At 42.5% G+C, this 27,260-nt stretch overlaps 1 protein-coding gene across 1 annotated transcript in view; it reads right to left on the bottom strand.

The window, feature by feature from the left end:
* LOC145394180 (aminoacylase-1-like) overlaps positions 1–27,260 on the bottom strand; it is a 113,316-nt gene that overhangs the window by 24,296 nt on the left and 61,760 nt on the right. Inside the window, exons 4-8 of the mRNA XM_080268163.1 lie at positions 25,592–25,738; positions 18,045–18,232; positions 10,336–10,488; positions 9,705–9,784; positions 2,101–2,161 (exon numbers count right to left, since the gene is read on the bottom strand). Coding sequence (XP_080124289.1) covers positions 2,101–2,161; positions 9,705–9,784; positions 10,336–10,488; positions 18,045–18,232; positions 25,592–25,738 — 629 coding nt within the window. The remainder of the gene's footprint in view (positions 1–2,100; positions 2,162–9,704; positions 9,785–10,335; positions 10,489–18,044; positions 18,233–25,591; positions 25,739–27,260) is intronic.

The following is a 27,260-nucleotide window of genomic DNA, read 5'->3' as shown; positions in this document are numbered from 1 at the left end:
CAGCGGAATATGACCCTGGCAGTTGCGCCGCCAGATTTTAATTATATTCAATCAGTCAATCGCACTTCCCTCCCTCACCCACGCCTGCCAGGATGTTGTGAGGTTGTCACATGAGCTGGGGTTCGAGGAAGTACACAAGAAGGACATTCAGGAACTGTCGGAGATCCACAGAGAGACGCTGAGTATGGAAGATTTATAGCCAATAGAGCAGGAGATGGCACGTGAGGAGAATGAGGAAGAGGAAGATCGAGAGGTGTGAATGCTGAATATACAGAGCCTATGAGATATTCTTAATACATTTGATAGTACCAAGTGCCAGTTGAAGAACAGAGACCCTAAATGGTGAAGAATGGAATTGCTGTCTGTGAAAATGAGCAGCGTCTGAAACTCTACTGGGAGATATACTCGTATGCATGCAAGAAGGTAACCAGGTAGATTAGAATCTCCAGTTTTGTCAAGCTTGTCTCCCTGGCCCACTTTGCCTCCCCAGCCCGCTCTACTTCCTTGGCCCATTCTCACTTACCAGGCAAGCCAACCTTTCCCTATCCAGTCACTCTGGCTACCTGCAAATGAGAACAGGTAATTGCCCAAGTATTCCACCTGTCCCCCCAGCCTTGGGAGGGGGAGGCGCATGAGAATAACTCGGATTGGACGGACTAAATTTGCTGAGTCGTCATAGTAGTACTAGTGTAATCCCGGTCTTTCTGGCCGAGCAAATCAATCAACCACAGGCAAGCAACTGCCCCTGCAGGGCCTTCCTGTGCAGTGAACTGATATTCCTTTGGGACAGACACCGCTCCGTCACAGTCGGGCGTGGAGGTTTAATTCCTGGAGGGACTGCATTTGCGTCTTTCCATCAAGTTAACAGGGGCATCATAGTAGGATCCACATCATCCTGTTATTATGATATATGGTTGCTACCCAGTATTGTAAATGGTTTCCTGTGTTACATGAATCCTTTAGACTTGATCCTTGGTGTAGAATCACCTTAGGAAAAAGAAGGCAGCACTACACTGAGTGGATGCTGGTCAGCACCTACCACAAGATTTGTTGAGTACATTACAGTAATATACAGTTAGTTTTACCTATTTATTCTTAATATTTTTATCTCTCCGTATTTCCCATACATTTAATTGTATACTGTATATGCCTGATTTCGTCTCATAAAAGTATTTTGTGAGGTGGTGGGAAAATGATTTCTCTGCTTAGGTCCTTGGGTTGGCAGGGTCCAAGAACGTATAACCATTGAACCAATGTTATAATCCACTCACTATATGCTTAATTGGTGCTCGACTTGTTTTCAAAATACATAATCTCGTTAAATGAACTAATTGAGCGAAAAGGCAGACAGTACATACGATACCTCATTACATAGGATGTGTGATAGGGACCCGCTATACTGGACTTAAGAGTCGGTCGGTAGACTGTATATGAAAAACAATCCAGTGGGTACCCCACGCTGGGCAAGTTATAAGACATCAATAATTCAGTATTGTATGGGTTTGACTTGTGTTCCTTGACAATATAATAGATCAATGAGCAATACGGAACTAAAGTTAGCCCTCATTCCAATAGATAATAATGAAAAGAAGGGGAAATACTGGGCCTGGGTTCAGTATTTATGTGGTAGGTCGCTAGATGTATTCCCTACAGTGGGCTTGGTTCAGTGCGTTACAGAAGTTGTCCGGCTGGATCTTGGGGCCCGTTATATCTGAAGTTCAGTATAAATGGGTCCGTTAAACAAAGGTCTCACTGTATATATCCCGATCGTAAAACAAGGAGACAAAGGTTGTTCATAGCCTGGAGTTAGTTTTATTACTGGATTCCCTGGACAGGAGACGGTGCAGGTATGATGATGACTGAGATGATGGTATGTGAAAAATTACTGTTCTGTGTTGTTCAAGCCAATTCATAGAAGTATACATATTGACTAGCCTTGCTAACTATGTCCCTGCACTGATGCGTTTTACAACTCACAAGATATGGGTCATCCTGTTATGATCACCTCATTAGACAAATGTGCAAGCAGCCAACTGATATTTTTCCTTTCTGCTTCCAAAAACACCATAACAGTTAAAAACATACTTGACAACAACATACCTCCCTCAAGAACCTGGAGTCCGTGCCAGCAGGAAATATTTGCTTGACAAGGGACACACCTCTGAAAAAAATGCAGTCATCAGCAGTGCATGTAGAGTAACAGGATGTAAGGACAAGATCACTCACAGGATATTGTACAGTGCAATAGAAACATTTATTTATTCATCTATTGCCAGGCGCCTTAATCCCTTAAGGGGTGGCCACAAACAAATCGCCTCCATGTCACTCTGTCTTTCGCCATTTCGCTGCCCACCCCCCAGCTCACACACACCCTCTCTTATACCTCTCCAATCCATCCCTCCATTTCATACTTGGCCTCCCCCTCCCTCTCCTCCCCTCCACCTCACTTACATACACTCTCCTCGTTAGTCTTTTGCTCTCCATCCACTCCACATGGCCAAACCACCTCAGTGTATTTCTTCTAAAGCTTTCAATCACACCCACATCCACACCACAACGCTCCATCACTTCCTCGTTTGTCAGTCTGTCTCTCCACGTAACTCCTCATGCTCCTCTCAAATAACTCATTTCCATTGCTCTCACTCTTGACTTGTGTCTTTCTAGCAAGGTCCAAGTTTCGCTTCCATACGTTAGAGTTGGTATCACAGTTCTATCATCCAGCGACATTTTTACTTCCATGCTCACTTCCCTGTTTCCTATCAGTGTTTTCAAAGAACCAGCAACCTTTCTTCCCCACTGTACCCTTTCAAGCGCTTCATCTTCCAAACTTCCATCCTTGCTCATCACAAAGCGCTTCATCTTCCAAACTTCCATCCTTGCTCATCACACTTCCCAAGTACTTAAATGCACTCACATTTTCCATTTTCTCATTATCCAACCTCACTGTACATGCAGTGACTTCATTTCTCTCCAAGTCCATAACTTTACTCTTCCCTATGTTCACCATTAGATTCCGTTTCTTACACACTCTCCCAAACTCATTCACTCAACCTTGCAGTTCCCTTTCGTCTTCACTTAGCAGTACAGGTATCATCTGCAAACAATGGAACAGGAAGTTTCCAGACACTGCCGTCTCTCATTAGGGCCGCTCCAACATCCACTGCCCTACCTAGTATCTCGTTTATAACCCCATCCATATACAGTACAGACTGAACTACCATGGAAACATGACACATTCCAGTTTCAATCCAACGTTCACATAGAAAAATTCACTCAATTCACCATTCACACGCACCGCAGCCTTAGCCTCCACATACGTTCTCTTCACGGCATTCAGCAGCTTTCCATTTTTTTTAAGCAAGGAAGATGGAATCAAGGGCCAGGAGCCCGGAAATTGTTCCCTCCAAGTAATCACAAAAACAAGATAACAGAGAGCCAAATTCATGATCCGTTCATTTCGAGATGCCTGGACACATGACGTTTGAAAGACTGGAGATCATAGGCAGTAGGAAATAAACACAGAGGGAGACAGTTCCAGAATTGATCTGTTGCATACATGAAGGACTGGGAGTAACGGTTAACTCTTGCATTAGAAAGCTGGACAGAAAAGAGATGAGGGTTTGTTACTAGATGGGTGCTACGTGCCCACCGTAGTGGTGGAGAGATGCAAGCAGACAGTTCAGAGGAGCAGTGACCATTGAAATAGCAATAGAAAAGAGATAAATATGCAACAATGCTGCACAGAGACAGAAGTTGAAGGAAGCCAGTAAGAGAAGGAGAGTTATAGACGAAAAGCCTTTCATTCCACCTTGTTGAGAAGAGCTGTATGTGGGGAGCCTTCCCATACGTGAGAGTTGTATTCTATACAGGGGCGAATAAAACCAGTGTATAAAGTCAACAACTGTGCAGGGGTAAAGAAGGCTCGGAGTCGGCTTAACACACCTGATCTCTTGGAAACAGATTTTACAAGAAAGGTATATGATCTTTCCAAGATAAATCCGGAGAGAATGAAACCACAAGTATGTTTAAAGATGATGCACGATTGAGTTGGATATTGTAAAAAATTAGAGGGTAATAGTGCAGAAGATTCTGTCGGGTTGATTGATGTAAGAACCGAGTTTTTGATACATTAAAAACAAGATGACTGTTACCTAAATCAGATATGAGACAAGTCAGACATTAAGTGTGCCAAAGCTTCATCCCTTGTTTGGTAAAGTAACTGCTGAGATGGATGCTGTGGGAAACAAGTGGAAAGGTGAAGGGTGGAGTCATCAGCGTACAAGTGGATAGGGTTAGATATACATCTTAGAAGGTCATTGATGAATAAATGGAAGAGAGTTGGTGATACGAAAGAGCTCTGAGGACCACCACTATTGACAGCTCTAGAAGAACAGTGGGCGTCTACATATATTCTTAATATTTTCCACATTCCTTTTCTAACCACTGTCATATGCTTTCTCCAAATCCATGAAGGCCGCATACAACGTCCTTCCCTTCTCAAGAAACTTTTCCAATAAAGACCTGAGGATGAATATCTGACCTACACAACTTAATCCCTTCGTAAAGTCTCCCAGTTCTCCCACTAACTGCTCTTTTTATTTCCCTTACTCTATCAATAAGTATCCTACCATATACCGGTTCTTTTATATTACACTAAGAAAGCAAATGCCCCTATAATAATCACACATGTCTTTTTCCCCTTTTCCTTTTTAAAGGGGAATAATTATGCCTGGCTTCCAATCCTCTGGGACTCTAACTTCCTTCCAGGCCAATCTGCACTTCTTCCATATTCATTCTAGTACCTCTCCACCATGCTTCAGCATTTCACCACACACTCCATCAATTCCTGGGGCTTTCACCATTTTGACTTTTTTCAATGCTTCCACTACTTCCATCCTACTGATATCGTCCTCACTTCTCACCTCCCTCCTTCTCCCAGCTCTTCTCCAGCCACTTATGCTCGCATTGTTTTCATTCTGTGTGTTTAACAGTTCCTTAAAGTGTTCTTTCCATCTGCTCACTTCTTCTCCCCTGCTAACTTCTTTATCACCTTACCTAATTCTCCTTACCTTCTTCCAGAACATTTTCTTACATTCCCTCCACTTTACACTCAGAGTCCTTTCAAATTCCTCGTCCACTCTCTTTATACTCTTTCTTACTAATATTTTCACTTCTTTTCTTCTCTACTTGTAACTCTCTTCCTTCTCTCGACTTCCTCTAGGCCTCTGCTTCACATCCACTCACTATATGCTTTCTGTTTTTTGCGCCACCGTTTGTCTCACCTCTTCATTCCACCATGCTGTCCCTTGCACCCCGTTTCGTCTTTTACTCATGCCACATACCGCCTCACATGCACACACCTTCCACCTCCCCCATTTGCTCCAAATATGCCTAATGACTCCACAACTTTTCTCGTATATTCTGCATATTTTCCATCCTCTTGCAACCTTTCTACTCTCCTTGTATGGACTACTTCCTTCTGTCCTTCTCCCTTATTCATCCATCGCATTTGTACCTTGACTTTCACCACCACCAAGTGGTGGTCAGAAAGTCCACACCTCTAACCTCTGTATGTTCTTGCATGCATTACATGCCTTCTCATTCTCTCATCCACACACACATAATCAATCATTGCCTTCCATTCATTCGGTTCACCACCCACTCTTCTCATCACTTGCCACGTATACCTGTGGTTGGTTTTGGACCTAAAGTGGGTATTGGCTATCACCAACCCCTTCCCCGCACAGATGTCCATTAGAGCACTGCCATTTTCACCTATTTCTGCAGACACACCCCACTGTCCAACTACTTCACTGACCTTCACATTCCCTACTTTTCCATTCATATCTCCAGTTAAAAACACTCTGTCATTCCTCTCAAACTTTTCCATGCACACTTCCACATTTGCCCAGAACTCTTCTTTCCCTCTGCTTGTACGGTCTTTCGTGCCATATTTTCTCTTAAGGAATCACCCATACTGTGGCTAACCAAGGTACAACTAATTGACTGGAAGCTCAACCAAGTGTCAAAGAAAGTTCATTACTTACCAGCAACTGCTGGAGAAAAAATCCAACATGTATAATAAGATCTGTAAAACTGAGTCTCAGTTTGGACTTGTTTACTTGACACTGAATGTGTCCTGTTTAAGAGTGATGATTGTGTGGCTAATTATCAAGTGTATCGCCACACTTCATTCTCATAACAGTACCTCCCAGGGTCAATGGTTGCCATCCACATAATAATTAAGTAACTATGGATGTAATGCCAGCGGAATGTAAAGTTAATTCATCCATATTCTTATATGCTGTTTATCCATCCACCATCCAATCCAGTAGGGGGTTACCATCCACCCAACATCCAGTCCAGTATGACGTTACCGTCCATCCATCATCCAGTCCAGTAAGAGGTCACCATCCATCCATCATCCACTCAAGGGGATACCATCTATCCATCATCTAGTTCAGCACTGTCCCTTCAGGACCATGGGGCCATGAAGTTAGGCTACTTCTCAGACATGTATGGTAAGACTGACTATAGTTGCTGCCCCATAACGGCATTATATGATCAATAAACCCTGGTTACCCCTTGGAACTAGACCCTTGTGGACCACGTTCATTAGCAGTACGCTACCAGACACAATATAAACAACATTGTTGAATTTTTGAACCATGGTAACAAGTTCACGTACCTGATGGGAGAGAAATGTTTACAACATTGTTTTGCTGCTGGAATATACAGTAGCCATCCCAAGTTGTGCAGCTGAAGTGTTAACTTACAATGATGGATCCGTGCCGGACACACAACAGACACACATTGCATAGGATGTAATATGTTATCTTCATCTTCAATTTGGCCCTCATTTCCCTCGGTGCAGGGCCAAACTTGTTTACTGACATTATCTAAAGACATACCTTACTATTCAAATGTAAAACAGACATAAAACAGTGGCATTTGAAAGGTCTGAAATACAAGTGCTGGCCTGAGATGGCAGCTATTATCACTACCAGAAATGCCGCTCTCTCCCTCCCAGCCTAGAAAGACCCTGATGGTATATGTGGGTTAAGCTTAATTACTGTTGCTTAGCTGGGCCGCAAGGTTTGCAATATCCCTCTTCAACCTCTCTTTCCTTCACTCTCTAGCTCTTCAGTTTTTTTATTTCTCCATCCCTTATTCTTTCCTTTCCTCCTCCTATTACCCCCCCCCCTCCCTCCCTCTCTTTCTCTCTCTTTTATCTGTGTGTAACACATGGATGTTTCAAGTACTGCCTCACAGTGTCTGCTTTTACTCTGCTGGTTTGCCGTAATACTGCCTTAACACGGACAATAAACTGCCACAAACATCGACGAAATAAGCCAAAAATTAGCTGTTGTTGTTAATGTTGTTTATCCCCAGTCTGTCTGGCCGAGCAGATCAGCGGATCCCTCAGCCGTGGGCCAGCGACAGCCTCAGCAGGACCGTGCCTTGCAGTGAAGTGATGTTCCCTTGCGGTTGACAGCGCCTCACGACAACGACGTGCGGGAAAGTGTGGAGGTATGGTTCCTGGATGGACACCGCATTTGCGTCGTTCCATTCAGTTAGCAGGGACACCATAGTAGGCTCCACTGCACCCCGTTATATGGTTATCATCCAGTGTAGTAAATGGTTTGCTGGACTACAGGAAATCATTAGGCTTGTCATACACGTGTAAAGCAACCTGATGTGAAAGAAGAGTAATAAAAAGCGACAGGAAAGGATGAGAGCAACAGGAAGGTGTAAGCAGACAAAGTGATAGAATTATAAAGGTGAAAGAAGAAGCAGGCACCACCATATACATCACATAAAAAGTTGAACATTTTGAAGTTCTCAGGAGGTTCCAGCAGAGTTCATCCAGCGACCGGTAGGTAAAAAATTAACACCAAATGGACTGGGGTTATGTTTTGGAGGACCACTCATAAGTCCGTGCATGACATGCCCGTGCAACCCAGGGGATGACTGTACTGGAAACCTTGGGTGATGGAAGATAAAGAAACATATCTCCAGCAAAGTACTGTACGGTAACATATACAACAGCAGGACAATTATCAATATACTGGAGGACAAGATTGAATTTCTCTAATTACACAGAAAAAGAATACATACTTGTTCACCTCACACATCTAACTACCGCAACACACAGGGACGCAGCCTGAATTTTGTTAAGTGGGGCGGGGGACTGAATTTTGCTTCTAATTATTCTTGAGATACAACACCTTGGAAAGTATTATACTGGTATGGAACTTAATAACAATTCATATAGAGTTAATTAGTAAAGGAAGCAGTACAGGAAACAATCATAAATTCACGAATAAACAGGAATGTAAGTAAATTACTAGATAATTACTTTCCCGTTTGGCTTATTCTGTTAGAAAGAGGGGGTACCTACTCCCCTGGGCAGTGCCAATGACATTACACACATTCCTTGAACTTAACCTCAACAAAAGATCTCTGGGACTGACCAGCTGAAGTGGTTGTGCTGCCGTCCTTTGGGTTCACATCTAGATGAACCTTGGGCCACTACTACTACTACTACTACTACTACTACTACTACTACTACCACTACTACTACTACTACTACTACTACTACTACAACCACTACTACTACTACTACTACTACTACTACTCTACTACTACTACTACTACTACTACTACTACTACTACTACTACTACTACTACCACCACTACTACTACCACTACTACTACCACTACTACTACCACTACTACTACTACTACTACCACCACTACTACTACTACTGTTACTACTACTACTACTACCACTACTATTACTGCTACTACTACTACTACTACCACTACTGCTACTACTACTACTACTACCACCACTACTACTACTACTGTTACTACTACTACTACTACCACTACTATTACTGCTACTACTACTACTACTACCACTTCTGCTACTACTACTACTACTACTACTGCCACCACCACTGCACCACTACCACCACTGCTGCTACTACCACTGCTACCTGCTACTACTACCACCACCACCTGCTGCTGCTGCTGCCACTACCACCACTGCTGCCACTGCTGCTGCTCCTGCTGCTGCTGCTGCTGCTGCTGCTACTACCACCACTGCTACTACCACTACCACTACCACTGCTGCTGCCACTGCTACTGCTGCTGCTGCTGCTGCTGCTACCACTGCTGCTGCTGCTACTGCTGCTACCACTGCTGCTGCTGCTGCTACTGCTACTGCTGCCACTGCTGCTGCTGCTACCACTGCTGCTGCTGCTGCTACTGCCCACTACTACTGCTGCTGCTGCTACTACTGCTACTACCTACTGCTGCTGCTACCACCACTACTGCTGCTGCTACTACTGCCACCACTACTACCACTACTACTACTACTGCTACCACTACTACTACTACTACTGCTGCTACCACTGCTGCTGCTGCTACTGCTACCGCCACTGCTGCTACCACTACTACTACCACTGCTGCTACTACTACTGCTACCACTACTACTATTACTGCCACTACTACTACCACTACTACCACCACTACTACTACTACTACTACTACTACTACTACTACTACCACTACTACTACCACTACTACTACTACTACTACTACTACTACTACTACTACCACTACTATTACCACTACTACTACTACCACTACTACTACTACTACTACCACCACTGAAAAAGAACAGTGAGCATACTTACTCCTTCTTGCAGGCAGCAGCGAAGGCGTCCCACCACGGGTTCTTGCCATCCTCCACACAAGTGACATCACTGGAGTGACCCTGTCACACCAAACCCAGAGGAGTGCACCAAATACCAATAATTAATATCTACATTCTATGCCTCTATTATACAAAATAACACAAATACCGTCTCTTGGTCAGAACAGCTCTAGTATTCTATTCCAGTTATTATCACAGTTTTATTGAAGCAAGAGTGAGTCATAGGAGCCTGTGTGTTAATAAACGTACTGGTACCATTAACGCTTTTATAATCAGGGCAGCTCTAGTATTCCTTTCCAACTAAATCCAGACAATTTTATTCACCTGACAGTGAGTGATGAGCCACGTATTAATGAACAAGAGCGTGCTTAACCAAAAACTCACTTTTCTTCCTTTGGGATATTAGGGAGGTTTCAGCTGCCCTTGACTACCACACAAGCATAGTACATGAAGAATTATTTATGCATAATTAAGATGACTACATAACAACATTGAACTAAAATGCCACCTGATTCAAAAGGTTTTTGACATATAGGAAATGTATTGATAAAATCATCTCAAACCTCAGGGGCATTACGGCACAAACACTGTAGATTAGCACCATCCCTTACCTTTTCGGCAAACTCGTAAGTCACGTCTTCACCAGCTTCTCGACACCAACGGGCGATGGTATTTTCAAATTCCTTGAGATCCACTTTGGGAGAAATGCGCACATCAAACCCAACAGTCAGTTCAGCAGGCACCACATTGAGCTGCACACCACCCTGCAGGAATGAGTAGGAGTAAACCAGACGTTCTCAATCTTTTCCTGGTCGCGCCCCCATTAGCCTTGGTCCACATATCCACCCCCCCCCTCCCCAGCGTCTTCTCAGGCTAAACATTTCTTCTTGAATTATTGTTGTTACAGCTGATGCTGCAGTTTCAAATGGACGCTAACTCAGTTGAATACATACCGAGTTAGCCCTTCTCCTGCAGTCCACTGCCACCTTTCTCGGGGGACAGGGGACACTTGAGGAACATTACATAACCTGATACTGGATCCGCCAGGTTCGGTGTCACAGGTGAAGGTGTCCCTCCCCTGCATCTTCCTCATTCAAAACGGAACAAAATAAATCCTCTTTTGGTTTTAATTGATTTACAACTAAAACAAGTACACATAAGCAACGCAGTACCACACAGCAGGTTAAACATTCTGATACTGAATTATGAATGCGAGGCCGCGTGTTAGAAAGGACGATACGGACCACCACAGTATTCACGTTTTTTCTGGTTTGTCCCGAGAGCGAGCAACGCAGAAAAAAAGTCACCACAGAGATACTTGTTCGCATAATAACTCTTCATAATTTTTAATAACTGAATGGTATGCAATAAACAAGCTCTCATAATCATTTAAACTAGATTCACTGGACACAACAATTATGACATCAATTTGCAATGGACAGACTACAAAATGAAAGTTTTTGCTGGCAGTTGTAGTGTAAATTTCTTCACTACTGTGTTTTCACAATATCCTTCACCTGTTCAGTGATCCCTTAGTTACACGGGTTTCCATTATCACTGCGCAGTGAAAATCTGGACTCCTTCAGTTACAGAGCATTTCTCAGTTTAAAAACATCGTTATCGTTTGCCTGAGCTGGTTTCTGCCAACAATGATTATACATTTTCTGTGGTTTCTGATGGTTTTGAGGGATTCAAAAATGAGGCCGCACGCGAGGAGTTAATCCCAGACGGTGGAGACCATAACTCTCCACCCCTAGCCTTGCAACCCTTACCTCAGGCCCATCTCAGGTCTGTGGAAGGTATTTCTTCCTTACTGTGCCATTTTCATCTTTCTATTAACTTAACCATGGCTATGTGTGTTTCTAGTACTTACCATAACACTATGTGTGTATTTTGTGGGTCTAAGCTGGATTCATTATCGCGCATTTCTATTATCACATGCCAATTTTGGTACTAATCATGTGCACTATCCAAGTGTATTGACAACAATGTTGTTAGGCCTTAGGGTACGTTGATACGTCTACAACGACGTGCAAACAGGCCATCAAAGACAGCTGAAACACTTTTGGGAAATTCCTTGTAGATACAGCTGAGGTACACTTGCAAAACACTATTGCACCTCTCTCTCTCTCTCTCTCTCTCTCTCTCTCTCTCTCTCCTTTCGTCTTTCACTGATTACTACTCACTCACTCTGTTCACTGACTGACTGACTCTCATCTCATTTGCTCTCTGACTGACTACTCCATTCTTCAATCATTATCTCTCATCGTCTGACTCACTTACTCTGTCACTAACTTTCTCTGTTACTATCTGTCTGTCACTGACTAAGTGACTTCACTGACTGTCATTACTGACTATGACGCTCACTAAACTGTCACTGCCTTGCATATAACACTCTGTCCATTACTGATTATAACTCAACTGACTAAACTCTGACTAGTCGTCACACACTCACTCCGTCCGTTGAAGGCGGTATTCCACCGAGGCAACATTTTGGCGACATGTAGCACATGCTACATTGGCGTACAAGCCAGGTGTGTTCAAACCACTTCAACACAAGACAATCATGTGATAGTGCGGTATACAACAGGTGGCAACACGTTGCCCGTGGAACTTGGCACATGCGCTAAGATTTAGCCTGTTGCCTGCCTTCCCAGCGGTCTCGGGAAGGATTCCGTGTTGAAGGCAACAAGATGAATTGGCAGCAAGGAAAAAAGGTAGAGTTCATTGAAGAATATACGACATCGGTTGGTGTATGGGGACACAGGCCTGGGAGAATGCAAGACTAACCAGGCTAAACTAGATGCACATCGGAGATTAGCCACGAAGTTTGCTTGTGACGTGATGATGCCTTAGATGATATTTCAAGTATGGCTGTATAATGATGATCTATATTTAACGCCAGTAAATGACTGGAGGTCAATTACAAGTTAAGTTTATTATTTCTACTTTGTATACGTTGCCAGGTGGTTTTTTTTTTTCCTTTTATTTCTAAAGGATTTACCTTAACATTAGGCTTTGTGTTCCTTACCAAATAATGAAAATTATGGAGGTGAATACACGATAAAATAATTTTCACTATTATTGTCATTAATATTTTTATGTCCCCATTCTCCTTATGTTAATTTTCACAGCTGTCCTGCCACATCACCAAAAGTAATTAATCTTGAAATAGTAGTAGTAGTAGTAGTAGGAGAAATAACAATACATAATTGCAACTGTCAATGTTTTAATAATAATATAATAATAATATTATTATTATTATTTTTATTATTATTATTATTTTTATTATTATTATTATTATTATTATTATTATTATTTCATTATTATTATTATTATTATTATTATTATTATTATCATTAATCGGTAGGTGGGGGTGCCCACAATCCACTCACTCGATGTAGTGCTACTACCTTCAGGGAACTCTGCATTGAGTGACAAGCCAAATGATTTCTTGCAGCCCAGGAAACCAACTACTACGTTAGGTGGTAACCATATACCAAATAGACGCCTTGTGGTTTAGTGGGTTGAGGTACTTCAACTGGATGTGGCCCATAAAGGTTTACATCTGAGGGTGGTTGATGTTAATTACTTTCACAACTCTACTTAGGAGCGAGTGACTGGTCACCCTCGCTTTAAATGTCGGGACTGAGTAGCCTAGCCTCAGGCCTCTACGGTCTTTATGGGGCAAAAAGGACTGGATGATGATGATGATGATTAGTTGTAATAGTAGTTGTATAAACACCAGTATATAAAACTTACTTTCACAACATCTCGTAGTGCTTCAGTAATTGTTTGTCAAACCTCTGACACAGTCCCCAAAACAGTCGACACAAAAATCCTGAAGAGGTACATGAAGGACTTGTAACTGTGTCCTGTAGATGAGAAAGGTAACGCTACCAAAAGTCTGATTTTTGGTGGTAAGGCCTCCCGGTTATTCGTGTCACTGTTCATAATCCTGGGACAAACTTTTCGAAGCAGGTAATCAAAATCCTCAACACTCACCAGAGAAAGGTTTTTTAATAGTGCTTGGTCATCGGCTAGTAAGTTGTCAAAAAAAAAAAAAAAAATCATTCTGAGCAATGTTACTGCCGATAAATAACTCTTTCCCACCGGCGGTGCTTTCTTATAGTTTTATTTATGAGCGTAGCGCAGCACCAAAAAACGCAGCAGCAGCAGCGACCGTCTCCTGACATCACGTCCACAACTGGCACAGGTTTGATTGAATGGTGGAAACGGTTTTGTGGCATTCAGCATAAAAATTATCATGTAGCATGCTACATGAAGCAACAGTGTTGCCTTGTCACAGGCAACATGTCTCCTCGTTGAAAGCTGCATTCAACATGCGTGTTGAAAGCCTGGCAGGTCGCATGCTACATGTTGCCTTGTGTTGTCCCCCGTGGAATCCCGTCTTTACTCTTTGGATAACGAAACACAACTGAACTGTCTGGAACACTGCCAGCAAGCCAGGCGGGACTCTTAATATAACCTCCCTCCACCCCTCGGGCTCCCCCTACTAACGCAGCCCAGAATGTTCTAAAACCTAACAGAGAACTAATATTTTCTCCATCCTCTCCACATGCCCAAACCATCTCAATCTACCCCTTATCATCACAGCATCAATTCACTCCAATCCCATACTTCCTCTCAACTCTTCAGTGATAAACCTAGCCTCCCCCCCTCCCGGGCCTTGCATTCAAGGACACACTACACATCCATCTAATCATTGTCATTTCTGTATGTTTGAGCCTACGAATATTCTCTTCCTTTACTGTCCAGGTCACACTACCATACACCATTACACTCCGTAACAGATGCCGCACACAAAGATCCCTTAGCACGGAGGGTGACCCCTCTCAATGTCAGGAGAGGCGACGGCTCCCTAAACTTCCTCCAGCAACTCCTCACCCTAGCCACAGAGCTAGCTCCAGCCACACCTCCAGCACACAACATGTCCCCCAAATAACAAAACTCTTCCACACACTCAAGAGACTCACCAGCAGGATCACTCCTTTCATGCTCTTCCTGACACGCCTCACACACGAAATCAGCATCATCTCACGGTCTACCTCTAATACCATTACATCTCTTTTGCATTCGCTTATCCCAAATACTGCACAAGATGGCGATATTTCCCACATCTTTGTGACAAACTGCATATGGCCATTCTCCCTCTGCTTTGACATTACCGCCACCAGACCTAGATATCATCACTTTTGTTTTATCCACATTTACACTAAAACCCTTGTGCCCCATTCAGTGTTTCCACTTTCCTGAATCTTTCATCCACCTCCCTTTCATTATCTGTAATCAACACCAATTCATCAGCATACAACATCTCCCATTGGAGTCCATTTCTGAAGTCACGTGAGACAGCTTCAAGCATTTCATTTATATATATATATATATATATATATATATATATATATATATATATATATATATATATATATATATATATATATATATGGTCACCTCGTCACATAAAATTAAATTCATGAAACAATTTGTCAAAGCATCGGACAAGAATGGACATTGTTTCAAGTTCCTATGTAAGTAGTTCCCCAAGCTTTCAAATGTCAAGCTCACAGATATGTTCATAGGACCGGACATAAGAAATCTGTTCATAAATGTAAAGTCTGAAGATACAGTGCATTGACAGGGGGTGAAAAAAGAATCATGGGTAAGCTTTAGAAAAGTTATGCAAACTTTCTCGGAGATAAAAAGCATCCTACTATGTGGTAGGTGGAGGCGCTCACCATCCACTCACTCGATGTAGTGCTGCCCTCGGGTGTCTGCCCTTTCCTCTCCTCTATCCTTCTTTCCTTCCATCCTCTTCTGTCTTTCCTTCTGTCTTTCCTCGTCCTTCTGTCCACGGGTGACTTTACACTCCCTCTTCTTTCTTTCTTTCCTTCATTCTTTCCTCTTCCTTCTGCCTGTGGGTGACTCTGCACTGAGTGACAAGCCAAAATGTTTCCTGTACACCATGAAGCTATTAACTACGGTGGGTGGTAACCATATAACCAAATTTTGGCGCCTGGTGGTTTAGTGGGTAATTATTGTGCTCCAGTCAGATTGAGCCGGTGAAGGTTTATATCCAAGGGGTGATTGGGGTTTATTGCTCACGTAATGCCACTCAGGGATGAGTGAGGTTGGTCACTCTCATCTTAAATGTCAGGACCAACTGCCTAGCCCCGGGCTCCTACGCTCCTCCTGGGGCAACGTTGGATTGGATGATGGATGGATGGATGGAAAAATAACACAGAGTAGAAAATCCACAAAGTGGTCTTTCAAAGTTAAGAAATCGTGATGTTCTTTAACAAAGGCTGACGAGAATAAAATAGAGCTTTCTGGAAGCTTTGCTTTAACGTTTCCCTGTATTTCCAACATTTTTGCCTTCATAAATCATTGTTAGCCTATATGAGAATAAATGTATTCTAGTGTTCAATTATATATATATATATATATATATATATATATATATATATATATATATATATATATATATATATATATATATATATATATATATATATATATATATATATATATATATTACTTCACTGACTGAGAAAACCGGACCTGATGAGAAAAATGGATGACGTTTTTCAAATATATATATAGCAAAACAATGAAAAATGGTATAATAGTTTATAAACACCATTCAACAAGTCTCAGTTTGTAGATCATAACCTTTTGTGTGGCACCCCATCAAACACTTTCGGAGATTCAAGGAAATCAGTCTACCCAGCCCGTCTTCTCTTGTATAATATCCACTACTCTGCTGCAAAACCTTTTTGGTTACTGACACATGATCCCTTCCTGAATCGAAAATGCTTTGCTGTTATTACCGCGTTATCTACAAAAAAATAATCTTTTTCTAATTTTTTTTCACACTGTGCACAAACTATTTTGATAAACGATATCAGTCTAAATATAAGTGGGTCTTCCCTATCTTCTCATAAATCGGCGCTGTATTTGCTTTTTTCCAGTCTAATGCCAATTCTCCTCTATCCATTGTGCACTTACCAATACCTTACCATCGGCTGGTCACACCAGCTTATCAGCACTTCCTTACAGAATCCACTCAGCCACCGTAACTGGTCCACATGACCTTTTTCTCTCATCCATTACTGCAGCTTGTTATTCATATTTTAACTCATTTCCTCCTCTTTCTCATTATTTGACTTTTCCATTAACAAACCAAATAAAGAATTTAAGTTCTTTCTTAATATTGCTTACTACATCTTTCACATATTTCAAATACCCCTCTCTTTGTATTATTATATAATTATTTCTTTCTTACTTCTGTTCATTCCATGCTGTCTCGCTGTGTCCTCATACCTTGTTCCACGCTCCAGTCCTTGCATCAAGTGCCGCCCTACATCTGGTGATGCAGTCCTTTTTATTTTCCCTTCAAGTGATTTTACTGATGCCTCTCTTTCTATATTTTCATCAAAATGTCATGCTAAGATACGAGTATACTCTGTCATTTCCACCCCACTCTGGTCTATGCTTTCGAAACAATGTCTTACGGAGATGAGGCTGGTCTTCCGTGATTAGAAATTTCCTGTTTATGTATTTCGTCAGTCACTCTCATATCTTCCTTCAACACACCTACCTCAGTCACCAAGTAGTTACTTTTTCCCAGGGGCCACTGATACTTAATGTTGTGCACATCTTAGGGATCTTCTGTAAAATATCAATTCAGTATCGAGGGTTCATCATACCCTTTGAGTCACGTATTTTTTGTAACATGTTAAGGTATTAATATATTTCCCCAGGATTCATTACTTTGTGTGTACACAGCTTCCCGATTTACCTCTTTACAGTTGAAGTCTCCGTTCAACACCAGTCTAGCTTCCCTCTGCCACACTTTCGTCAGCACGTCTGGAAACTCTCTTAGCTGATCGTATTCCTCCCTTTTCCAAGCTCTTGTTGGTGGAGGCATATACGTCACAGCTACATCTAATTTTTCACCATATTCTTGTACTTTCATTGGATTAGTCATAAAGCTTCCGGCTTCTCTTCAATATGGTCTCCTACCGGCAGTACCATTTTCCTGCCTATCAGCCCATCCACATTACTATATATAACAATCTTAGTTTCGTGACTCAAACCCCACAATTTCTCCTGTGCTGCTGCCATAACCCCATTCATTTTCATTAACTCTCCTCTTTGTTTTTATCCACCATTTCTAAAGTTCATGCCAGGGTGTGTGTGTGTGTGTGTATGTGTGTGTGTATGTGTGTGTGTGTGTGTGTGTGTGTGTGTGTGTGTGTGTGTGTGTGTGTGTGTGTGTGTGTGTTTCAAATCTGACCTTTAGCATTGTGAGATTAACAGTGGTGACATCCCCAAGGAAGAGGCCCGGCGTATCTCTAAGTCGCTTCTCCTCTGCATCACGAAACTTCAAGAAGGAAGTGACCACCTTCAGGATCTTCTGACCAGCAGTGTTCTCTAGGAACTGTGACCCATGGCCTGGCTGCCCTGGGCATTTTACCAGCAACCCTGTCAGAGCAGAGCAGGCACTGGTAAAGGATGCTATGTTAACCCCACTTCAGGAAGTCGGGAAATAGTTTTTTCCCATTAACACAGGCACCTCCTTCCAAAAAAAATCACTAGAAAAAAAAAAAAAAGGCATCAAAGAATGAAGACTGCTATTAAGCACACACACACACACACACACACACACACACACACACACACACAGTGAGCTAAATTAAAACATTAATGTGAACAAAATGAAGCATAAACCTACATTACCAACATAGTGTAATGTACGTAAAAACGGACACTGATACCATACACTCTCCACTCAGCAGAGCTGGGCATCTCCGCAATTGCTGCAATAGCGGACCGCATGATTTCAGCGACTGCGGCAAACTCGTCCGAAACTTGCGGTATTGCACTGCGGAAGTACTTCCGCAATCGCAATCCTGTCCGCAGTCTCCCACATGGCAGTCGTTGTCGGTTAGTACAGGCTACAGCATGACTCATATCAAGCTTGAACAGGATTCCCGGCCAGCAGCGGCGGCGGACGGGGCCTGGCTGCGTCAGTTAGCAGTAGGGATGGGTGATACCAGGAGAAATGATTCGATACGATACGATACGATATACTATAAGCCAGTATGGCAGTATATTTTGTGGCACGCACAGCTGATCATGAACAGTTGTGACGTGTGGTTGTGAAGAAATGTCAAGTGTCACAAGTGTGAACCTCTGAACTTGAATTTCTGAGTCAGTACGGGCTCTGAGAAGTGGTCCGAGTGAAGTTATGAAGTAACTAGTGAATAGTGAGGGTCACCGTGACTGTCACTGTGGGAAATTAATGTCATAAATTGATTATAAATACAATTATTAACTACATTAACAATCGACTTACCCCTGTTTGTGCACTTTGTATTGAAAGTTGTGAAACTGGAGTGCTGTTGCGGTATTAAGGTAGCGGAACTGCACATTCCAAGTTTATTGCAGAATTGCCGTAGCAGAAGGTAAGGGTTGGTGGTTGCAGAACTGCGATTGCGGAGTGAATTTTAGATTGCAGTACCCAGCTCTGCCACTCAGCACCTCTGGATCTACTGTACGATAATTTCTCCCGTCACTGTTTCAATGCTTGTATGGTGTCTTCAGTGTCTTAATTTCCTTAGACGCTTTGCAAACTTGTTCGCTGCAATTGAAAAATGGTTTTCTAGCAATGCAAGAAGCTCGTTTTTATTTCCCACAAACAGTTCACTGTCCTCTTTCCAGTTGTCATGAAGCAGGATTGCTAGTTAGGTAATGCTGGAGAATTTCCGATGATTCTCGCACGTGAATTAGCGAGTCAGAGTTGCCAGTCAGCCTGCTGTTGTGAGCCAAGGTATTTTGTTAAGCTGTGCAACAATATTCATTCCCTTTTTCTCTAAGATGTTTTATTTAGTTGTTTGTTAAATTAAGTAATTTGATTTCAGGTTGTATGATAAAGCATTCAAAGTGCTACCCGGTGTGTAGTGTAAGAAAGCCCTGGAACAAAGAACTGTTGTTGCTAAGAGCAGGTACCAGAACATCCTAGAATGATGGAGATGCAGGGAAGGTTATAAAAGGATGGGGAGAGACTAGAGGAGTTTCAGTTCAGTTTTATTTTACGTGTGGCCTTTTGAAGTTAATGTAGATCTGGAGTTGTGAAGCAGACAGTGTAATTACTTGGAAAATAAAGACAGCGAACATGAGAAGCTTCTGTTATTATGACGCCTGAGCTGATCTTGTGTACATTACAAGGCTGACCCTACGAAGAACGATTCACTGGGCGACGTCCTTCCTATACTGAAATACTGCTGTTGGAGCCTGTGGCAGTGTGGGACGTGGACGTAACAAGTGATGTCAGGAGTTGGAATCGAGAAGTGGTGCAGTGTCAAATCTTCGATATGGAGCTGGAAGGCGTACACACAAGAAGCCAAAATAGGCAGGAGGAGGTGTCTCTGGCTGCAATCATGAAGTTACTACATGCTCAAAATGAATAACTACAAGCACATATTTAAGGACAGAATGAACTCAGAGAACAATTACAAGCACAAAGTCAACAACTACATGCACAAAGTGAAGAACAGAAAGAGTGATATGAATGGTTTCAAAAGGCATTACAGGAGCAATCAAAGGAGTTGCAACTGAGGATGCAAGGACAGCTAGATGCTTTCATAGGGGAAATGAATGAAGAACTGCAACAGTTGAAGGAGGACGTATACGCTGAGTTTCAGCAGCAGAAGCGAGAGGTGAGCAATAACGTGAAAAAGTGCAAGCAGCATGTAGATGACCAGTTGAAGACAATTAGTGAGGGAATTGTGATGGAGTGCAGACAGCATGGAGATTAGTTAAGATAATCAGTAAGAGAAATGAGGCTGTAGAGAAATATTGTGCTGCTAAGTCTCAGGTTAGTGTACAGGGAGCATATAACAAGAAAAAAGGCAGTGTATGGTGAATCTTGACGAATCCCAAGCACCTAAAGGTAGCAGTACAGGACTGAATGATTAGAATGTAGGAATTTTGAGTCCTGGACTTAATTACGATGCCCCAGAGTTTAGGCCAAGCCAGTGAAGTGGATGGCTATAATGGGGATCCAATTAAAGAGCCCTCAGGAATTTGATGGCAAAGAATCTTCGGAAGCTTACCGTGCACAGTTTGAGTTACTTGCTGATCAGAATGGTTGGGATGATAGGCAGAGGGCAGTGCAGCTTGTTTCTATTCTCAAGGGTGCTGCAATGGAGATTCTTGGCCAGATGTCAGCAGAGGAGAGGAACAGTTATCACTCCCTTGTAGAAGTGCTGGAGCGCAGATATGGGACCATGTACCAGACTGAGGTCTACAGAGCAAGATCCTGGACCCGTGTACAGACTTGAGGCGAATCCCTTCAGCAGCTGGCTTATGACCTGGAGAGTATGGCACATAAGGCGAACCATAGAGCAGCAGCTAACCTGTTGGCTATTCTTCTGAGGGACCACTTCATTGATACTCTTGACAGTGCGGAGTTGAAAGTGCAAGTGAAGCAGATACAACCAAGAAGCACACAAGAAGCAGTAGCCAGGGCTCTGGAATTTGACTCCTACATCAGATCCAATATGTCCAGTTTGTAGGCAGGCCGTAGTGCAGGATTCAGGGCAAGAAAAGGGCAGGTGTGTGAAGTGGAGAAATTTTAAGGAAGTTACTGGTATTGTGAAAAGCCAGGACATAGAAAAGAGGATTGTTACTAGTGGAAAAGGGAACAGGAGAAGCTCAGAGGAGGTTGCTGGTTCTGCGGGAAGACATGACACAAGGAGGAGGATTGTTACAAACGGCAGAAGGAGCAAGAACAGAAAAGTGCAAGGAAATCTATGAATACAACAAAAGGGTGTTGGACATGTGGTGAGGTGGGACACTTCAGTTATGACTGTCCAAAGGAGACGGACGATAAGAGGAAGGCTGCAGAAGATGAGAAAGAAGTGGGAAAACTAGTAAGGTTGGTGCTAAGGGGCAACAACCAGCTAGTTTTTCCCAAGAAGCCCCACCACTGAGGAAATGCAAAAGAAATTCAATTGAAAGTGTACTAGTAAACGGAAGAATAGACGGCAAGCTGTGTAGAAGACATGGAAACCTTAGCAAGAAATGCTGCTGTACTGCAGTGATAGGGCCAGAGTCAGCTGAAGAAGACGTGAAGAGAATGCAGAGGGAGGATACAGATTTACAACCAGTGTTAGGGTGGCTGCGATGGAATACAGTACAACCATCTTGGGAAGAGGTTTCCAGGTTCAGCCCCGCAATTTAAGAGCTACTGGAGTCAGTGAGACCTTCTTTGTTTGAACAACGGACTACCGGAGACACCCGATGGCTTCAGCAAATAGTGGCAACTGGTGGTTCCTATGAAAATGAGGTCTGAGGTCTTAGAAGAGTCTCATAACCGGATCGCTAGTGGGCATCTGGGAGTGAAGAAAACTCCAGCTGCGACAGAGATTCTACTGAACTGACATGTCAGGATGTTGAAGAGTGGTGTCGGGCCAGTGATGTATGCTGTGCCAAAAAGGGACACAAGAAACGTAGTTGCGCCCCTCTTCAGCTGTGCCAAGTGGGTGCACCAATAGAGAGAGTCGCAGTGGACACTGCTGGACCTCTCCCACTCACTGAAAGAGGAAACTGCTACATATGTGTTACCATGGACTACTTCGCAAAGTGGCCAGAAGTCTATGCCATCACAGATCAGGAAGGCATATCTGATGCTCAGGTGTTCGTTGACCAATTCCTCTGTCGTTTTGGGATGCCACAAGAGCTACATTCAGACCAGGGTAGAAACGTCAAGTCTGCTGTGTTCCGTGAGTGCTGCAAGTTACTGAGGATCAAGAAGACCAGGACGACCCCACTAAGGCCACAGTCAGGTGAAATGGAGAAGAAATTCAACTGGACCCTGGGACAAGAATTGGCCAAGTACTGTGTAGACTAGGGACAGATTGAATGGGACCAGAAATTACCTACATTGCTGATGGCATATCGGTCTGCACCCCACGAATCTACCGCCTACACCTCTGCAAAACTGATGCTGGGCCATGAGTTACGACTGCCAGTTGATCTGTTAATGGGAAGACCACCTGGTGAAGAGCTGCCTACAGACACCTTCAGCTATGCAAAGCATCTTCAGAAAAGACTGGCTGAGGTATTTCATCAAGTTTGAGAAGCTCCTAAAGTTTCAGGCGAAGTGATGAAGTGCAAGTATCATGCCAAGACAAGTGAGGTGAGCTTCAAGGATGGTGATAAAGTTTGGCAATACAATCCTCAGTGGAAGAAAGAACAGTCGCAAAAGCTGCAGAGCCAGTGGGATGGGCCCTATACTGTGATGGATGCCTGCCATATGTAACATACCGGATTCAGGGAGGCAGGAAGTCTCGCCCATAGGTGGTACACATGAATTGTCTGTGGCAGTACCGTGGGCCAGGACAGTACCGCTGGGACACCTTCAAGGAATCGTGTTCACCTGCAGCAGATGAGGAGGAGGACCAAGAAGCTGAAGCACAAGAGGATGGTGACAGTTTCCCTAGGGAAGAAGTGAAACAGAAAGAGAACCAAGTGATTCCAGGAGGAGTGGACTGTGTGGAGAAGCAGGGACGTCGTCAGAAGTGGCATAGGAGAAGACCTAATACGTTGCAGGACTATTTTTTGTATAATTAAATGTTTAGTTTGGATTAAGGACTATGTATATATCATATAGTTTTGTCAGGATCACAAAAGGGCTAGGGATAGGGTAGTGATAAGAAGCGGGATTGCTATTTAGGTAGTGCTGGAGAATTCCTGATGATTCTCTCATGTGAAGTTGCGAGTCAAGAGTTGTCAGTTAGCCTGCTGTTGTGAGTGAAGGTATTTTGTAAAGTTATGCAATGATTTTTATTCTCTTTTCCTTTGTAATGTTTTATTTAGGTAATGTCAACCCAATGTCAACCCTTTCAGGTGTCATGGCCCTAATCGTGGCTTTATCGATAAAGGTCTGGCCACGATCGTGGCTCACCTATCTGAGCACATATCAAAACTGTAAAGGGAAGCTGGCAAATGCTATCAGTATTTTTCTCAATATTTACTCATTTCCTGAGTACAGTATATATTGGAGAATCTAACTGAAAAGATATATCACAAATTTATGATTTTAGGTTAGTATGAGTGTTTGTCTCTCATTTTGTAAACAGAAATGCATTTATTTGCGACACCTCACATCTCTTGCTGCGCAACTTTCCCATCGTTATTACAGCTCTTGTATGGTAAGTAGAACCCTAATATTTTGTAGACCGATGCATATTAGTTCGTTATGCATGAACATTATATTATTTTTCCAAATTTACAAACCTTGATTTTTTTGGTCAAAAAATTCGATTTTTCAGACTGGACGTACGGACCTATTTGCTAACCGAAAGTTAAATTATGTAATTTGATTTCAGTTTGTATGATAAAGCATTTAGAATGCTATGTAGTGTAAGAAAGCTCTGGAATAGAGAACTGTTGTTGCTAAGAGCAGGTACCAGAACGTCCTAGAATGGAGAAGCAGGGAAAGTTATAAAAGGATGGGGAGAGACTAAGAGATTAATCCCCGAGCTAGACCTCATCAGATCATATAGCCCTGCTAGAGTTACAGGTGAGCGTTACCCCTCCCAGCACAGCAGCCACCGGGCGGGGCGCGAACTCGCAACCTCACGATTACGAGCCCGACACCCTACAACCGAGCTACCGCGCTACCGCCCTGAGGAGAGACTAGAGGAGTTTCAGTTCAGTTTACTTTTACTTGTGGCCTTGTGAAGTTAGTGTAGCTCTGGAGTTGCGATGCAGACAGTTTAATTACTTGGAAAATAAAGACAGTGAACGTGTGAAGCCTGTGTTATTACGATGCCTGAGCTGATCTTGTGTACATTATATGGCTGACCCTACGAAGAATGATTCACTGGACGACGTCCTTCCCATAATGAAGTACTGAGGTTGGAGCCTGTGACAGTGTAGGACGTGGACGTGACACAATAAATGTTGTCATCAGGATATACTGTACCTCCCACACCCACAGCCTTCCCATTCTTCACAGCATTCTTCACACACCCACTGTGATATTCTCGGGTTCTGGGTTACTTTCTTTCTTTGGTACACAGGACAATGAAATTCACCACCACTCTGTTTAAGGCATTTGAATCCATCACATTTTCCCTTCTGCTCATTAGCATTCTTCCATTTTCACAAGTTTCCAAATTCATTCCTACATTTTTGCACTCCTTACAGCACCACACAGTTCTACCATTCCTACATAGTTTTTAAAATCCACCTATTATTAATTCACAGATCCTTTAAGTCTTTCGTTCATGTTCATTTGTCACTGCTTTGTTTTTCAGCTTTTCCACTTTTCTTCTTTCGCTCTTGAGTATAATCTCCTCACCGTTCTTTATCCATACTAGCAATTTCACTTTGCATACTACGATCAGGTTGACACCCTCAATTCTTAGTCTTCATGTCAGTGACACACCCAGTCATCCTTCATTCTACAAGCACATTATCAACTATACTTTATTAACATTCATAAGTTGACTAAACCATATACAGCATACAGTATATCTGTAGTGCTGATAAACAACCAAACACATCACATTTTAGTTATGTTCACGGGTGAAATTAATGATAAAAAATACTGCATCCATTAACCACTTTTTATAAAATATATATATATATATATATATATATATATATATATATATATATATATATATATATATATATATATATATATATATATATATATGTACCACCATAAAAATGGGAATAATTTACCAGAGGGAGAATCAAACAGAATAAAAAATGAGCACTATACTATTAAAAGCACAAAAGAATGAATGAATACAGTAAACTTACACCAGACTGATCGCTCTCCATAGAAGAGGTTGAACTTCTCTGTTGGGTTGGCATAGCCCTCATCTAGTGCGAAGCCAACGTTCATCTTCTTGAAGTAGTCGGTTTCGACAAACTTCCCCATACCATTACCTCCTGCAATTTCCTCATCTGTAGAATAGAGAGTGTTACATGGAAACACTTTTTTGGTCTTGGTGGATGATTCAGGCTGTCGGTCAACAGATTATGAAAAAAAAGAAACAAAAGAATAAACAACTTTGGCAGCTGAAAACATCAATTGCTGTGCTACCCCTGAACTCAAACGAACATAAAACATCATGACGACAATATTTATCCCCACAATCATCATCCCAATCCTGGAAATTAGAAGTGTTGTTGGCCGCTGCCCAGCCACTACTCTGGAGACTGACTGTGTGAAGCCACTACCTCCACCAAACTGTGTGAAGCTCTGTTCTGGGGAACCAGCCCTGTGAATCATCGATCTTAGCCGTAACTCATCTCAGCAGACCACTGTGTTTGATCATCTGTGGCCCGGTCTGGCAAGCCCACTATCAGATGTGATGAGGGTCAACCCACATAGGAATATCGGGAAAGAAAGGGGGCACAGCCGAACCCGAGTGATGAGGACCTCCATACCCGCCCCCAGAATGCAATAACAAATTCTATTACAATGACCTGTCAAGACTCCCTCCCTTTAAGAGCTGAATGGAAACAGATATAGCGCTGCAGTCAAAGAGGTCACTAGAGGAAAAGAGATGTGGCTACTGGGATATATCAGGAATGGCTAGAGATGGAAGAGCTACTAATCTCGACTCCAGCCTCCTCCATGTCTGTCTCTTAGTTCACTGATATAATGTAAGAATTACTCCAAGTCGTCAAGTAATAAGTTACAATTTGTACTTGTGTTAACTTGTGCAGTTGGCGATACATGAACCTAAGGCAGTGTCTCTGTGGTGTGTGAGGTGTGATGTGAAGGTCTGATTACAATTCCCGACGTTCATCTGTCACAGTTATAATTCCCGACGTTCATCTGTCACAGTTACTTGGTCATTTCATCTAATATTGACCGCCTCCCTTCAGTCAAGTCAGTGCCACCAACAAACATGTGATTGTTAAGTTTGTCAAGTGTACCAAGTGATAGACCTCTGCTAAGCATTGATGGTGTACCAGGTCCAAATGTTGTCAACACTACATATCAGCATAGTAATGTAACTGTTCCCGTATAGTAATCTAGTAATTGAAGTGTCTGAGTTTGTTTGAGTAAGTTTGTAAGTGATTCTAATTAGGTCTGAAGTGTCCTGCTGTGCCCGTGTTTATTACATAATGAACCTAATTCTGTAACGTGCTGTGTAGAAATTTGTAAGTGTAGTATAATTTATTTGATTTGATTCCACAAAGACAGAAATCTCCCTGAACAGTCCATAGCAAAAGGTACAAAGACAAGAAAGCAGCAACAGACCTAATGGTTCTTGCGGGGCTGTTTGTTAAAGAGAAGAGTATGCCTATGATATCTGATTCTATGAGCTGATGATAAAGACAACAAAGCAAGAAGTCCTCCCCGGCCCACCAAATCCTTCAGCTGAAACTGGCAGAATAAAAAGGAGGAAAATCCAAAATGCGGCATAGAAAAGCTGCCATGGAAATTTCACAGGAAAGACTATATATATATATA

Source organism: Coenobita brevimanus, chromosome 26 (assembly GCF_032717465.1).
Source record: "Coenobita brevimanus isolate Jiangsu-jjx chromosome 26, ASM3271746v2, whole genome shotgun sequence".
NCBI classification, from domain to species: Eukaryota; Metazoa; Arthropoda; class Malacostraca; order Decapoda; family Coenobitidae; genus Coenobita; species Coenobita brevimanus.
The sequence above is the reverse complement of the archived record's forward strand: the minus strand, read 5'-3'. Positions and strand labels throughout refer to the sequence as shown.